At 33.1% G+C, this 18,180-nt stretch overlaps 2 protein-coding genes across 3 annotated transcripts; both read right to left on the reverse strand.

Annotated features, from left to right (window-relative positions):
* Window positions 1-1,293, reverse strand: LOC137805588 (uncharacterized). The gene has a single exon (XM_068605528.1). The coding sequence runs from the start codon at window positions 1,291-1,293 to the stop codon at window positions 1-3; it is 1,293 nt and encodes a 430-aa protein (XP_068461629.1).
* Window positions 1,294-6,744: 5,451 nt separating this feature from the next.
* LOC137807315 (uncharacterized) lies at window positions 6,745-9,901 on the reverse strand. 2 transcript variants are annotated; one of them, XM_068607909.1, is made up of 3 exons: window positions 9,402-9,901; window positions 7,960-8,183; window positions 6,745-7,498 (listed from the first exon to the last, which is right to left on the reverse strand). In XM_068607909.1, the coding sequence occupies exons 2-3, from the start codon at window positions 8,179-8,181 to the stop codon at window positions 6,869-6,871; spliced, it is 852 nt and encodes a 283-aa protein (XP_068464010.1). In that variant the 5' UTR covers window positions 8,182-8,183; window positions 9,402-9,901; the 3' UTR covers window positions 6,745-6,868. The 2 variants fall into 2 exon arrangements, with proteins under 2 accessions (XP_068464010.1, XP_068464012.1); XM_068607911.2 differs by having other exon boundaries at window positions 9,396-9,873.
* Window positions 9,902-18,180: the final 8,279 nt, after the last annotated feature.

Raw genomic sequence — 18,180 nt, forward strand, 5'->3', positions numbered from 1 at the left:
CTAGGCGTTAACCAGTAGATATCGTACGTTTATTGTTTTGTGGAGACCGTCTTCGTCACCAAAGGTTGTATATAAGTCTATATACCCCTTAGTGTCGACCCGTTCACCTGAGAACCCTACAATTTGTTCGTTATATGGTTGAATATCTGATTCTGGGATACGCATTTTCTTGAAAATTTCCCAGTATAATATGTCGACCGAGCTACCTTGGTCGACCAAGGTTTTGGCGATTGCGAACTTGTCAATTTCTACAGTGATTACCATAGGGTCGTCCTGGGCTGGATCTATAGCTGTAAAGTCATCGTCAGTGAAGGTGATCGGAGGTATGTGTGGACGCCTCCTTGTGGTAGCATGAGCGGACTGGATGTCCCTGAGATGTTTCTTTCGGGCGGAATTTGAGCACCCGCCACCGGCAAAGCCTCCAGCTATATAATTTGCTTCGTGGTTCGGTTCGCCCAAGTTAACGGGTCCAGCAATCATGTTGATGACTTCGCGGACTCGTTGGCGAGGACGGGTGTTTCGGTCGGGACTTGTGCTGCGGGCGCGTGTACGCCGAACGGGGCTTCCACTGCGTTTCCGCGAAGCTTGGTTATGGTCGGTTCGGCGTTTGTAATCGTTACGGTATGACCGGTCAACACCACGAGATGAACGGTCGGTACTCCATGGTGGGGATCTTGAATTTCTTGTCCTCTTAACGAACTGTCTCAAATGACCAGCCTGGATGAGCTCTTCGATTTTGTCTTTCAACGCCTGACATCCTTCGGTCGTGTGGCCGAAGTTTCGATGGTATTGGCAATGCTTAGTGGTGTCTGCATTCGGTGGCGTTTGATATTGCTTCAATATCGGGATCAAGTCTGTTTGTAGTGCTTCATCTAGGGCTCGTCCCCTCGGCACAGTTAAGGGGGTATAACTGTTAAACCTGGGGATTCGGCCTCCTCTGCTCCGGTCGGATCTTGGAGTGATTCGGACAGTTCGTTCGGTCTCGACTTCTCTTTCTTTGTTCGGGGTTTGATCTTTGAGGACTCCAGATCCGACGGTTTTGAACCGTTGGTGGTAATCGATGTGTTCTTCGATTTGCATGAATTTGGTTGCTCGAGTTCGAAGGTCTTCCATGTCTTGAGGCGGCTTCTTGATGAGACTTTCAGTAAAACGGCTCGGCCAGATGGCCGAGACCAAATGGTGCAATGCAACTTCCTGCTTGAGTCCTCGGATGTGCATACATGCTTTGTTGAACCTATCTAGAAAAGTTCTGAGAGATTCACCTTTTTCTTGTTGTACCGCTAGGAGAGACATGGAGGACATGTGATGCGGTCGGCTGGTGGCATATTGTGTGGAGAATTTTACAGCTAAGATGTCAAAGTCGTCAATGGAGTTCGGAGGCAGCTCTGTAAACCAAGTGAGAGGTTCTCCCTAAAGGGACGTGGGGAATACTTTACACCACACATTATTATCTGTGGTATACAAAGTCATTTGTGTCTTGTACACATTTAAATGCTCGTCCGGGTCGGTCGAGCCGTCATAGAGTTTAATAGCGAGACCTCTCCATTTGTCAGGAAGTGGTGTGGTGATAATTTCGTCTGTAAAAGGATGACCCCTTTTACTGGACTTTCGTTCGACTGTTTCAGCTCTGGAAGCAGGATTGGTATTGGTCGGTGTAGGTATGAGAGAGGCGGTTCGGTCGGCCATATGGGATTGGCCTTCTCGTTCGGGATTATCGACCTGTTGCTGGAGTCGTGCATTCTGCTCTCTCAATAAGGCGATTTCTTCTTCTTGGCGGCATCTATCTTCTTCATGTTGGCGATGGTCTTCCATCCCCTTTTGTCGCAGTTCCTCCATCTGAGCTTGGAGGGTTTGAATCATAGTCATCTGTTCTGCCATAGCGTCGTTGTTGTTTCTTGTCACAACCATTATATCTTCAAAAAGTTGAAGATTTGTCTCGGCCCCACGGTGGGCGCCAATTGTACTTGAGTGGAGAGATGGGGCCCAGGCACGGTCGGTTGATGTAGTGTAGTTGCTGACGTGTCGGTCTTCTTCTCTTTCGGTCGGTCGCTCCTTCTTGGTGTCTCCTTCGGTCGGGCGGGGGAGGGTACCTGCGAAGGCACTCCGACGCTCAAGTAAGTGTGAGATTCTAAGTGTGGTTTAGTCAGTGATTGAAAAACGTACCTTTCTCTGGCTTGAGCACATATTTATAGGATTGCCTAATGGGCTTTCTATTCCTTGGGCTCAGGGTAGTTGTGGATAGGTCCTGTCAATCGTGCTCCGAAATGCCCGGGGAACATATCTTCTTTAAACGCGCATTCCTTATTCTTCGGAGGTGTATCTTAACCACTTTTAGTTGTCATACATGCCTCACATTTATTGTGGCTTCGGTCGGTCGGTCAAGTTCGTCCGGTGCCTACCGATACACATCTTGTACACATGTTTTTGACATTGTTTGGATGAATTCATACCAAGTAATTATTCTAACCAAGGTTTGGATAGCAAATCCTAGAAGTATTATCCATGGATGTTAGCTATTCCCACACCTTGTTTTGGCAAGGCTTGTACACGACCTCAAGCCTATACAAGGGAGCTAAGGAAAATCTCACCTTTGTAATCAATATATGAGGTGTATTTTGAGAAGCTTTTGTATCTTTTTTCAATGTGAAAGAACTTCATCTTAGGTGGTACTATCAGGAAGGTCATCAAACTCCAAGAAAGTCTTCCACCTAAAGTAAATCTTGATTTCTTTTTGGTCATTTCAGCCTATATTCAAAGCTAGCATGCATAAGAATCCTTCCAATAACCACCACTTCCACCTTCAGGAATCCTATCTGAAGACTTCCACAGACATAAAATCTAAAGAAAAGGAAACTAAAACCTCTGACCACTTAGGTTTGATATCTCTATTGTGTTCCTTACTACAAAAACTTAACAAGAACCATGTAAGTTTCCTAGGTTGAGTGGATTATCCTCTCTTCTCTTTCAAGAAAGTTTATTCCAGATCTATGATTAAGAATTAGGAATGGAGAGCAAAAAAGTGTATATATATATATATATATATATATATATATATTCTTTTATGTGTTTTAAGAAATATTTGTATATTATATAAACATTTTTAATTTATGTAAACCAAGATAAGAATAACATGAATATCATTAAATTTGATTGTAAAAGTAAGTCTTAAGTTTTGTCTCACAAATTTTGTCCTAAATTTTTTAGTTTGAATTTATAGATAGAAAAAAATATAATTGGAATAACATATTTCAGTCAATTTATTCAATAAAAATTAAGAATAACAAAGGAATTAGTTAGAGTCTTGTTTTTTACCCATAAAAAATGTTAACATAAATGGATGTATTTTAACTTGCTATAGTCAAATGATGAACATAAAAATGTGTGTCTACTTTCCAAATTGATTAAATATGTAAAAGTTCAAGTTGTTTCTTTAAATTAAAATAAAAAAAACAAAATCTGAGACGAAGAATGGAAAAATAAAATTTATAACATCTTAAAAACAAAATTTGAAACAAATCTCACACAAAATAAAGAAAAACAAAATCAAAAAATTTTGAAACCTTGAAAACCGAGAAACGGTTAACAAAATCTAAATCACAGTATCTTTCCAAAATTCTTAAAACAGGAAAACTATAAAAAGACACAAACCTAAAGAGAGAAAAAATAGTGTAAAACATATAATATGGTGTATCCACAAAAATAGTAAAGTTAAATATTTTTATACAATTATGAAAAAAAAAATTAAAAGAATGAAAAGCTTGGTAAAATTAAGAAAAAAATAATAATTACATTCAAGTATGAGAAAGTTGTAACTCAATGCATAATCTCAACTTCAATTCTTAAGATCAACTATTGATTCAAAGATGTACTTTTTTTTCCTTCATAAAACAAACTCATTCTAATTACTAAAATGATCTAATAAGTGGTGGAAACGCAGGACGAAAGGGGAGGTTGTTACTCAGAACTATGGAAAATTAAGGTTTGTCCACTGCAACAATTTTTGCATGGAAGGTTCTTAAATAGAGATTGGCTACAAAAGAAAGTCTATGTAGGAGAGTAGTTCATCAAATAGAGCTAGTTTGTCCTGTGTGCTAAAAAAGTACTGAATCCTTAGAACATCTGTTTTTTTTACTGTAAGATAGTACAAAAGGTATGACACTCTTGTGAAAGTTGGGTGGGTATTATAATAGGTAATGATATATTACGAATTTTAATATTTTTATATTATTTAATTTCAAACTTATAACTTTAAGAGTTATGAAAGTATCATTTATAATGTAACACATAATAAATGACAAGAACATTTCAATTAGTTTGGTATAAATCAGCTTAATTTGAAAGGGAATCTGATCTGGAAAGGGGTATGGGTTGGGGTGATTTGGAATCTATGAAAACAAAGGAACCCAGTGATATTTCAAAAATGAAAAATCAGATGTAGAACAAATTTTTTGTTTAGTATAGCTGAAGGTTTGGGCTTGAATTAGGAACTTGTATCCAAAATCAATTTTTTCTTACTCTGATTGTATTTCAATATGGTTTTGTGCATCAAACTGTTGAAATAGGAAGCTATTAGGAGTACTTGATTTTAGGGTAGGTAGGAAACCATGTTACGAATTGGTCACAGTAAAGAAAACAATATGGAATATGGTATGTGTTTGTTTGCTTTGTTATAGACTTATTGCAAGTTATTTTTTGGAGGCTAATATGCTACCAGAACACAAATTGAACCAGTTCTGGTGCAGATTCATGATAATGAATTAATTCCATAAGGGTGGCTGTGTGTGTGCAGCCAATGCCATAAACATGAAAGTTGGTTTAAGTAGTTGGGATCACACAAAATATTCTCAATTGCTTACAATGACCACTTCTGGGACAGTATATTTTGGAGGCTTTCTTCATTATCAAATGCACAATTTGAGACTGATAAGAGCATAATCATTTTCACTGACTGAGCATAATCTTCGGAGAAGTTTTGATTAGGCAACAAGGACATTAATTGTAGATTGATACCTTGTAACCAGAACCTTGTGCAAATGTGAATCTTTAATTTCAGAGAGAAGGGGAGAGGGATTCACGAATGTATCCAAATATAATGTCATTTTGATGCATCTGTTTTGCAGTAGGCAATAGGTAGTTCTTCTGGATGCAATGTACTATTGTGCTGGACGTGTATGAGGGCTATGACAGATAGCTTAAAACTTGTTGAACTTCTTTCAAATGATCTAAGTTTATTTATTTTATTCTTCGTGGAAAAATAAAAAGTGGTGGAAACGTAATAAGAATTTGTTACATTTTTCATGATTTTTTTAAATATTTACATAAAAATATAATTATTTTCTAAAGTTCTAATATTTATAAAACTATATTTATTGTTATTGATTTAATTTCAATATATTTTAGTGAGTTGAAAGTTTATCAACCTCCATCATCCAAGAATTAGTGTTTCTACTTCCCACATAATGAATAGATAAATAAAAATAATAACTTGAGTTAGAAAGTAAAAGTATGTAATTTGTTTTTTTTAACATAAGTGCACAAAAGTAGTCGTGGTCGCTTAAAGTGACATACCTCAGCCTGAGCCCCATATCGGTACGAAAAAAAAATTCAATTCATTGCATGGAGCATGTGAAGTGAAGGGCCAGTAGATGCTGAAGACTACAACCTACCCACTAGGCATCACAATTATTTCACCCCACATAACTTAGTTTTTGAGATTCAAATCATAGAATGAAAGACAGTTATAATTTGTTAAGAGAAAAAAACAGAGTTCCTTCTTTTACTAATTGAAACTAAAAAAAATATTGTTAATTTTGATGGATAAATTGAAATAACCAAAGTATCACTCAACCTTGTGTATTTCAAAATTTATCTTACATCAGAGTGGTAAAAAGTGTATTTCAAAATTTGATTGCAATGGAATTTAAGAGAAATCACTACATCAGATCTTACGCCATGCCTCGAATAAATTAAGCTTATTTGCTCACATTTAATTGGAATTCACACTTGAATTTTAATAATTTACACTCACAAAATTCCCAACCCTACTAACTCATTTATGAACTTTATTGAATTTCCAGTATGTTCTCTTTCAAGCGTGACTTCAAGGACTAACTCGATCTTATGAGAATATGACTTGACCTAACGTCCCAATTTAAAACCATAAAACTGTAAATTTATGGTTCATTTCATTCATGAATTCCCAACTTTGTCTATTCTCTTTTAATGTGAAACTTACTTCATCATCATGCGGAACTTGCTCTAGTATTTCTACCAAAAAATTTCACCACCTATACACACAAAAAGAGAGTAAGCACTTTTAATTTCTTCAATAAAAAAAGCATACTGTTGTAATTTCATAAGGACTCTCTCATACTTAGATCAAACCACTACTAAGAGAGTTTCCAACTGATACAGACATAAGAATCATGCTATCTTTCGTAAGATACAGCTTCTCTGAGCAGACAAAATCATGAATCCAACTGCAGAATGTGACTGTTCTGTTTGAAAGAGACAGAATCATGGCCATTTATAATGAGACTGCCATGTGATGCTCTTAATTATTGATCCCTTTTTGAGTTTATTAGTGCATTGAGAATGCATATTATGTTATACTAAATACTCAGTGCATCCAGTATGAAGTTAAACATTTACAATAGCATAATTCGGTTAGAATGTTGAGAACGAAAATAGTTTTAGAAGCACTGCAAATTAGCTACTATCTCTATACAAAAGGGCACTCAGAAGTGGGTGTATAAGCTGTTTGTTTATTATTGGAATAAAGTAGAAAGTAATCTAGGAATCTGAATGCATGAACCATATCAATTCGGTGGTCCATGTAAGGTTGAAAGGATACAAACAAGTTATAGTGCTATTTAAGCTTTAGACCTTGAGAAAGCCAATGTGGCCCCTTTCCTTCCCGAGTAAATGTAACAGTGGTGCTACTCATTGGGGTGGTGGGGTCACTGTATTCTCCTGTTCTATCTGATTTGAAGGAGGCAGATGAATTCAGCTTCCTAGTTTTCCCACTGATTGAGTTTGAGCATGCTAAATGAGGTAATTGAGAACTCTTATTAACTTGACTACCACCTATACTTAGTGTCAAATCCACTTCCATTTCTTCATCATAGCCACTAGTACTTAGTTTACAACTCTGAAATGCAGTGTGGGAGCTAGGCCCTGCCTCACCTTCATCAAAGCCACGCCCTTGAGAAAAAATGTCCTCCTCAGCAGGCCTTTCAAGATCAAAACCTCTTTGCATCTGTATGGTGTCTGACCAGCTTCTAATCTTTTCTCTTGACCAAAGATCCTCTCTCAAATTTTGAACATGGAAATCAGGCTTGTGTGAAATCTGTGTCGTTTGATGTTGCGGTTTAATGAGATGTGGATGGCTTACATCAATCTCATTCCTGTGGTGCCAAAATTTCGGCTGTCTAGTTTCGTTTTTGAGCTCACCCATCAACATCTTTTGCACACTGTATACCCGGTGTAGCTCTCTTACCTGCAAATTCCAAATTCTCATAATTGTCAACTTCTTAGAGATTCATGTTTTTTCAACAGTATTGGCACCAATATTTCACTTTCGCACATAGTGGCTTCTTGGAATTGGTAATAAATAATAAATGAAGTTCAGAGTAACGAAAATTGATCATAAATAAGATGTCATGGAAGAAGGGCTTCATCACACACTGATTTTGACATCAGTATGTTCAGTTTCAAAGCACTATCATTGTATTGCCATTTACACACAAAATGTAATGTTGCTGCCTCCAAAGATAAAGAAAAAGAAATGCCACTGAAATGAAAAGGCTCTCTCCTTCAACCTCTAATGCTCATGAATTCAAGCCTAAGTCACTTGATTGACCATATGATCATGGTTGTCAAGGAATGCAACATTTGTCGCAACATGAATTTTGTAATTTTTAAGACGAAAAGTGCAATCATACAACATCATCCGAATACCTGGTGTTTGAAGATGTCCTCATGCATCTGCATTGTCTTTTTGATGGACTCTACATTGTTTCTATCAAGCATCCTATCCATGGGACCTTGCAGTTTTCTGATTTCAGTCCTTTGATTCTTGTTCTGATAATGCTCCCAGACATCCACTCCACCCACAGCTAAGTTGGTGCTGTCTACTATGGTTGCTAGAAGATTTATGGAATATTCAATTTTGGTTCCCATGCCTGAAAAAAGAAAAGATGTTTAATTTTTTTCAACTTTTTTCTATCACACCTTGCAGGTGTAAGGTAATGCCTCAAGTCAACAATTAGAAAATTTCCGTTTAATGAGAAAATCCTTGAGAGAAGTAATAATGAATAAAACATGTCTTGTTCCTTTCTCTGCTTTTTAGGCTAAGCAATGCGGTTATGATCTCTGAAGCTAAAATGTGAAGGTGGGGACAAAATTCAATTATGCCGAGGTTGGAGAATTTTATTTAATATCTAAACGGCAAAGGTTGGCTGAAACTGCAAACTCATAATTTTGGACTTGTTGAAAAACCCACATTTGTAGGCAGCCATACCAGACACATGGCAAGAAATTGAAATGAAAATTCAACAGGATCGACCAGTCATGATAAGCTGACATTATCCTGCAAGATTCTGTCACTGCCCTTTTTGGTGCACAAATGCAGGCAATATATAGGGAAGATTCTTGTTTATGTTGTGAGGTAATTTGTCAAAATAGGGACTATCACTTTAGCACCCAAAAGTGGAGAGAGAGAGAAAGAGGGGACCAAGAGAATTATGCATTGAAATGTTCAAACGTGCAATCAAACATTGCTGGGACACTGATGCAGCGTGTAACATGAACAACGCAACAGTAAAACCAACTAATATGTGGGTCTGTGATTGTATGATGAAAGCATCACTAGCCATAAGGTCTATAACAGTGGTTATCATCCCCTACTCCTAGACACTGGCCTCCGAGAAGTGTCCACTTATCCTTGTTTCTTTTAAAGCTACCCTCTCTTGAGCTATTCGAAAGACAACACCCAAACTTTATATACAGTGAAGCTAAGGTAAATAGGAACTAGAAAGAATTCACTAAAACTCAAAGATCACACCGACACGAGGAGTTTACATGCCACGGACATGTGCAAAGGAGTCAACTTATTTTCCTTTTTATGTTATTCTGGAAACTTTTGATGTACCACCAAGGTTAGATAATTGAAATCATTTTCATGGCAATTGCAAATTTCAAACTAACAAAAGAAACGGACTTCAACGTGATGAAATAAATACTCATTGAATCTCAGAAGTCAGAACTGCAACATGAGACCTTCTCACACCATGTTTGGAGACCACACATGAAGAAAATATCAAAAACTAAACTCATTAGGATTTTGTACGTAATTCAAGTTAGTGGAAACATATTTCTGTGCTGTTGTCTAGTACCTGTACCTGTAATAAGAAGTACCAAAATAGCAGCTTTCTGTGATGAAGGTCATTGAACATGTTCTTCTCTCATGCCAGCATTTTTATACCCATAAAAGAGCCTTAGAAATAAGACCAATTCTAACATTACAAAGGGCCAATTGTGTCACGAGTCTCCTTGAATCATTCCCAAGGCAAAGGACGGATCAATCCAAAGAGTGCAGCACCTGGGGAATCAGGAGAAAGCTCATTGACAGCATCAAATCTCTTGGCATATGAGAACCATTCAACCCTTTACTAAGAAACAACAAAGCAATAACAGCTCAAATTTAAAACTGTAATCATGAGTTTAATAATTCAGGCTTGACAGGCTGTGAGGCAAGGAGGCAAGAGAAAAGCTGGAGTAGCAATGTGTCTGTTTGTGTAGTATGAGTGACTTTGTGATATTTAGAAAGAGAGAGAAAGAGAGAGAGAGAGATGTATGTTCATATTATAATATATAAACATTTTTGTATTTGTATAATACTAACATTTACTGTAGTTGATTGTATTTTGTACATATAGTTGCTTTACTGTAATGTGGGAAAGGATATATAGAAGAAAGGGGGACCACAATGATGTATAATAATAAAAACAAATGACACTCAACATGAGCCAATGTAGGCCAGTGAACAAGATATTCCAGACAAGGTCTTGCAGAACTTAATCAAGATATGCATGAGCAATGAAACTTAGTGCTTGGTTACTGTACCACCACGACTTATTTCTCTTTAAACTTTCTTGGTTCAAATTCAATTATACTTCTGTCATCAGAAACCAATTTCAGTTGTTGGATGACTTCATTTCTCTTGGTACCAAGGATTTGAATCGTCAGTTCTATTGAGAAGTCTAGCATCATACACATTTTTCTTTTCTTCCTGGCAAAAAATCCTCAACATTTTTTTTCTTGCTCTCTAAATATGATTTATCAAATCAACTGATCAGTCTTCAACATGGTCTCTGGGTGGGGGGAAACTAGGTAAGTCTTATTTCCTTAATAATAAAATCACTATCAAAAAGCGGTTCTGATTTTCATCATCAAAAAGCTAAATTCCACTCATTTTGTTATATTTCCTCTGGAAGAAAAAAGCAAGAAATAATAATACATGGATTGAAAATGAAGAAGTCATTGATAACTTTTATGTGTCTGGTCATAACGATATTGTATACTAATACCTTGAAGAAAGATGCATTTAATAGTGTAAATAGAAAGTGGCCTAATAATGCATCATAGATGTCCCCTCTTCTGTAGTTGTCCTACCATTTAAAGATTACTTATTATTTTCTTGTTAAAACACGTGGATCTTTTGTCAAAAAAGAACTATACTACAATATATTATCCCATCAAACAACCCTGTATAGTTGTTATTGTATCAACTAATATAGAGCTTTAAAATGGCAGAGTTTAACAATATCTAATGATTCTATGCATTTATTGTCACTTTTTAATTCTTGGTGTTCTTGTTATTAAAAAAACATTAGCATATGATCTATCTAATCTGATCTTATCGTTAAAGTGAACAAAGAAAATAGTTAGGACTTAAGACTCCGATAAGAAACCTCTGGTGTATGACTTTTCCCCTAAAAGCTGAAGGGCAAGAAATACCACACACCTAAACTTTACAAGCTTCCTAGCTTTCAAAATTCTGATCATGAAAAATCAGAACCACACACGTGTATATTTGTCCAAATCATGAGTCTGATTATTTAGCAATCCATAGATTTTGTTACTTAAAATCTCCTTTCATCTTATATATATGGGCATTCATGTCTTTGTCTCTTATTTGTTAAGTTTCTGTCTGATTGCTGTATAGTTTCAAATAGTGTAGCAATAAATGAAAAGATAGGTTTGGCAAATAGATGAACAACACGCGTGACATTAATAACATACGACCCATAATCCCATATCTTGTCTGGGAGGAGATTGAATGGGAAAACATCAATCAAAATTTTAGAAAATGGTCGCCATCGCAGTTTTTTTGCCTCAATTTTAAAAATATACCAAAATTTTCTGATTAATTATTAGCATGGAAATAAATAACTTCAGAATACATACCAAAGCATGACCTCACAGTACGTTGTGAATTCTACAAAACGCCCAAACTGAAAAATGTGAGATTGCTTTCCATTTTGTTGAAGAGTGAAGTTACATTGTTACCTATGTGATTATATTGTCCCTTTTCTATTAAAATTATCTGTTATTATTATTCTCTTTACACCACCAGAAAGATCTGCTAGCAGACACAAACTGGTGGAGGACATCGAAAGTTGTCAGAATCAAAGATGAGTTTTATATCCAGCTTGACTCAAATGACTTTGTTCTCCAAAAACATTTTGTCAACGTCAACACATCACAATAAAAAAAAGTTTTTTCCTTCAACTTTAAACTCTATTTTTTAAATATATACACACACAAAATTATTCTCTTCCTACTGTCTTCTCACAATGTAAAATATTCTTATAATTGTTAAAACTATCGTAGATCATGATTCATCTCCTTAAACTCTGTTATTGGTGGTTTGGTTAGGTCTACGTTTCCTTTTTCTTCTTATTTTTTTGTTGTTGTGGGAGTGAACAATATCATATCACACATGACCTTTGTGTGAATCACCAACTTTATTGCTGAACATTATTCCCTTTGTGATGTTTTAGTCGAATAACATCTGACCTACCCATAAGTAACTAAAGCTACCTTTTTTTTGTAGTCTATTTTACTAACTTCCAAGTAAACCCTGATTTTGGTATTACTAAAGAAGATAAACTGATGCATATATGAGAAAATGATAGAAATACTAAGTGTATATATATAGATATATATGTTATATGCAATGCATGATTAAAGAATAGTGTGTCCTTGAAGTTGGATGAGGAAAGGCACGCGCTGTAGCCCCACCAAGGCACAAGTCTAAGAGAACAGACCCACCACCACACTTATCCACATGTCCTTTAATTTCACTTCAATTCTGGATTTGGATTCTCCCATAACTCTAACTTTACTATGCCAACACATTGACCAATCTTGACCATTATCAGATGCAAGATGAATCAAAGCATTTTAACCTTTTACAATAATTGGATGTAAATATGATCCAATTCTTACATATCATCTACCATCAATCATTATCATAAAAACCCATATAGATTCCTTTCTGGGGATAAATCCAAATAACTACATAGTCGCTTCACGCATAAGCCTTTCTCATCACCAAATTGCTGTTTTGTTCTCTTTTTTTTCTTTTCTTGGCTTCTATCTAAATGAGCTCATCATTCTTCATACCTTTAAGTCGTGTCAATTTTGTATATTAATAAGTCTTAACTATTTAGCCATTATCGTACCCAGAGGCGGGTCCTTGTCTGCCTTCTATTTGTCCCCATCCCTCTGTATATATCTATCAAGTAATTAATTTAATTTTAATTTACTTTCTCAAGTATAACAAGAACATGGTTGAAAAAGTTACACTAAAGGTGCACACTATCCCAAGATAATATAATCTTTAATGTATAGGATCTCAATCTCGAGCACATTTTCATACTAAGGATTCATCAGGTGGGCCCTAGCAGGGTATTAAAAATACTGAGTTTAAACATAATTGGTCACTTCAAATTAGTTACTTGGGTTTCAACGAATGGCTGCCACATTAAGTGCAGTCATGATCCATAGATTCATAAGAATGTCACATTCACACATGGGTTGTGATAAGGTATGGCCAGAAAATGTTGTGTGAGATATGGGGTCCAAGATGTACGGTGGTGACGCGTGTACGAAACCCAACCATGCAAATGCTTCTCCTTTCTTAGTACTCTTATCATGTTGTTTCTAAGTTCAAAGTGGATTGGAGAGGATCTAATGGTCACTGTGATTTAACCTCTTTTGGGGTCATTTGTTGCTTAGCCATTTTCCAAGGGGCCTTCACTAACATGCCTTTACTTTGCTCATTTAGGAAGCAATTGACTCCAGATTCAACTTTCCATTCAATCATGTTAGGTTAAACCCTATTTTCCTTTTCACTAATTGATTCGGGCCAAAGGAGCTACCTCATTGCTTCATGTTCATGAATCCGATAAGCATCATCACTACTTTATTAATCTCATATAATAGTGGTTAAATAAGGACATCTCATGCTTTGTACACAATATCATTAATTAGTTCTTGGATCTGTTCTATTGCTACAACAATTGAGTTTCATACTCTCTTTTTCTCTTATTCGAATCTTCACTAATTAAAAAAATTGTCTATATATCAAAAAATAATAAAATTAAGTGATGTCATTCTTTAAATTATTTAAGTTTTAACTGCTTATGTATGACATAACTAAGATTTCTTAATTTTTTTCATATTTCTTTCCAACTATCATATATATATAAAGATGGAAATTTTATATTTTGAGAATCAAATAAATACGAAAAAGAACGAACCCAATTGATTTATTTAAGAGTGGAAGTGGTTTAAATAAGATGAAGTATCAATATTTTTATTATTTAAGTTAAAAAATTATAAATAGAAAATTTTAATAATTCAAATATTACTTCATAATTAAAAGTATCTTCTCTCTAAAATAGTTTTCTTTGTCTTTCTATATTTCTAAAATAATGGTTATCTTTTCATAGATTTGAGTCTGTCATAGAGATTTTGATGGAGAATAGAACTTTTTTTTATGAGAAGTTGTATTTAAGTAAGTTTTTCTTTATCAGTTAAATCTCTATTAGTTTAGGAGCGTATGTGTTTCACTTAAACTTGATTAACAAATGTCAGGGAAACTAGTTATAATTTTGATAGAGTTTTAGTTATAATTTTGATAGAGTTTTAGGGTAGATGATCTAAATTGTGGATGTGACTTGGTCACAATTAAGTTTTGTGTAGTGATTGTATTTTGTTTGAGAATATTCAAAAGTGTTTTGAATTTTGATATGGATAGTATTTATGAAGGTGGATTTTGAAATATTTGTGGCAATAATTCTATGTTTGTAATATAGTTAATATTTATTATAGACATTACTAATTAGTAATATATTGTATGAATGAGATGTTAAATTGTTGAAAGTGATGGACATGATAAATTATAAAGTTTGTGTAAGTAAATTCTAAGTGAGATATATATATTGTATGTTTAGTAGTTGAAAATATAGAATGTTGCAAGTGGGTCAAATTGATTCAAGATATTCTTATTTAGATATTAATTACTTAATTTATATAATAAATGAAGTAACCAATTTTTAGACCAATTTGATGCAATTATGAAAGTCTACATAAATCTAATTTTTGTAAATTCGTTGAGCCGGCAATTTATTGTTTAGTTAAATTCATTTACTTGAAAATTTGAAAGGTTTAGACATTTGATGACCATTTTGCTCACTAGGCGAACAAACATTTGGTTGAACAAGCAAAATGGTGGTTGGATTAATTTAGAAATGTGCTTAATTGACTAAGTGAGAAAACTAGTGGTTAAGTGTGACATTGTTTTCAAAACTTTGAAAAACGTATTTTTAATGTTTCTAAATGCTAAAATGTTTATATTTCACTATATTGTTATACTTTATCAATATATTATCCTTGAATATTACTATAATGTGATTAATGATAAATTGGAATTTTATTGTTGTTTTAAATTTAATTGAAATGTCTATGAATAGGAATATATGTTGTTATAAGGTTGTGGGATGACATGTGGTGTGGTGTACACAGTTATTTTCGCAAAAGGAATACTATGTTTGAATGTTTAGGTTATGTATTGAATTTGGGATTTTGAAGGAGATTTCTTGTCTCTACCGGTATTAGATTTACATAGAGAAAAATATCAAGTGATGAAAGTTGAAGAAAATTCTTATGACCTGTTTGTAGTGTGAAAAAAAACTTTGTATAATAAGTAGGGATGGTATAGTAGGTCGGGCCTGACTGATAGACCCGCCAACCCGCCTCATTTAGGTGAGGCGAGTCAACATTTTGAACCGGCCAGCCTGTATAGGCCCAGCGCGCCTAACCTGCCAACCCAACAAGTCACATGCGGGGTGGGGTGAGTTACCTGTCAGCTCGCCCTTCTTTATTTTTATACTTTTAGAGAGAAATCTCATGCTTTTGGAATTAAAATTGGTGATGATCAATGTTTTATATAGAAATTTATTTACATCAATTTTTTATACATCATTTAATTCATTGAAGTATTGTTGATATTTACTTTATTTTATTAGGCATTAAACCTTATTTTATTAGAATATTAAATTTTATTGTCAAAAAAATGATATCAATGACTATAACAAAATAAATAGATCCGAAACAAACAAAATAATAGAAATAAAAGAAAAAATTTGATAAAAAATTGAAAAGTGACGGATCAACTCGCCAACCCACCCTGTGACAAGGTGGATTACCAATTTCAGCTTGTATAACCTTAGCGGACCAACCTTAGGTGACCCGTTTTTCACTCGTACTAGTAGGTCATAGAAATTTATCCCGTCACATGAATTGATACATTTTTTTTATATAGTTTTGTTATATGAGTCAACTTAGTGCAGATAATGCGATAGGTGCATATATTTAGATATTTAATTTAAGTTAATGCATGTGTTTTTTTTTTGAAGTAAAATCTAAGTACATTTGATATATTTGATATTGATGTTGGTCATTGATTACATGAGGTATAGTATGGGCTAAGAATTTAACATTTTTGTTATGATATATGTATATTATTTTTTAAATTATGATCATAGTGTGTTAGTATATAATATTTTAGCAGTAAAATCTCAATAAAGATAATAGCTGAAATGAGGGGAAAAAATTAATTTCTGTTTTGTTTAATTTCTTTTCTTGTGATGCTTATATTATAATTCTTCACGAGGAAGGAGGGAAATTTATTTTGAAAAGACTTTAATTTGTATATGTTTATTTATTGAGAAATAGTAATGCAACTCTTCGAGGGATATTACAAAACATATCTCATTTTTTTCCAAAAAGAAATATATATTTACATTTTACATTTTACATAATGTATATTAAATTATCAAATTCATTTTTATGTAAATAATTCTAAAATCTCAATAAATAAAAAACCTTTAGAAAAACTTGAGAACCACATATACATTTATATAATTTCAACTTTTTATTTAATTATTATAATTTAAACTATTTATTTAATATAGTAATTAATATTAATTTTCAACAATTATAAAATCATTGTAAAATAAATCTTATTTGTATCTTTTCATTAATAATTTTACAACTTGTTAAACTAGAAGAATAAAAAGAAGATATATACCAAATGAAACCTAACATAAATTAGCCGAAAATCTCAATTCAGAAAAATCATTATGCTAAACAAATAATATATTTATGGTCAATTATAATTAAAATTTTAATAATTTTAATTGCATTCAAATATCTAAGAAAACACTAGAAGAAAATAACAATTTAGTTATCGAATTCAGAAACTGAAAATAAGTGATCACAATTTGGGACTGAAATAGCCACGGAATACCGTCAATGTAAAAAATGCGACCGAAATAGCAAAACATTTTAATGCTAAAATTAGTGAAAATAGACTCTATATTTTTTTTATAAAATACAAAATTTGATAATAGTAGTTACATAAATAATGAGTAGTATGTGATGTGTTATATTAATTTAGAAAGTACAAATAAAATTGAAAGAGAATAATAATAATTATTATTATTATTATTATTATTAAATGGGTAAAATAAAAATTACAAAATGTATGTATCAAAATAATATATTATAGATTATTGATATTTAAAAGAAATAAAAAAAATTGTTATAAAAAACTACATTAAAAATTTAGGTATAGATGTTATATTTTTTAATTTATACCTTTTTATTCTTTTAAATTCTTTATTTTCTTTTCCTTTTTCAACTTAGAAAAAACTTATAAATACATAAATAAATAAATAAATAAAGATGTTAACATTAACCAAATTTAAGTGATTAAAAATTAGGATTTTGTTATAAACAATGTATTAATTGCGATAATATATTCTTAATACAATAAATTAATATTTTATATAATAACTTTAAAAAGATAGTTTTAGAGTAAAAGTGATATAATTAAAATAGTATTTAAATATTTTACTATTAAAATGAAAAGTTCATATAAATATAAAACTAAATTATTCAAGTTTTATTTTAAAATAACTATCCTCTCTTTTAAAAAAAAATATTCTTTTTTCCATGTTTTCTCTTTAAAAAATTCATTTCATTATTTATCAAATTGACGATTAGAGATCATCTTTAACCTTCTGAAAGTAAATAAAATAAAGTTGTCTGATAAGAATTTTAATTAGAGTAAATTCATATTTGTTCATTTCCTTTGAGACAATTTTGAGTTTACCTCTTTATATAGGTAATCGTGCTTTGCATGTGGTGTTTGTGGTTACAATATTATTTTTTGTTAGTTTAGGATTATTGTGATGTGTTTAGATCATTGATCAAAATTTTGTGGTATATATTATGTTATATTTGTGTCATTTAGGAGTCAAAACTCCTTTTTGGTACTTAACCGTTCAATCAGGTAAGGGAGGTTAGACTTAAGTTTCTATAATACTTAGGTTATAAGATCTGATTGTGAAAGTGACTTGATTGTTTTGTTGTAATTTCTTGCAGGGATTGAACCTTTGAGTGAAAAAAATGTGTTTTTAATTGAATGGTGATATGAAATGGCTGGATGTTTGAGGTCAGTAGACTATGTTTAGTGTAGTTTGATGAAAATGAATTAGATATATTGAAGAAATTGTGGTATTATTGATTTGTGTATGATTTTAT

This window comes from Phaseolus vulgaris, chromosome 3, assembly GCF_051622355.1.
Source record: "Phaseolus vulgaris cultivar YP4 chromosome 3, ASM5162235v1, whole genome shotgun sequence".
Taxonomy (NCBI): domain Eukaryota; kingdom Viridiplantae; phylum Streptophyta; class Magnoliopsida; order Fabales; family Fabaceae; genus Phaseolus; species Phaseolus vulgaris.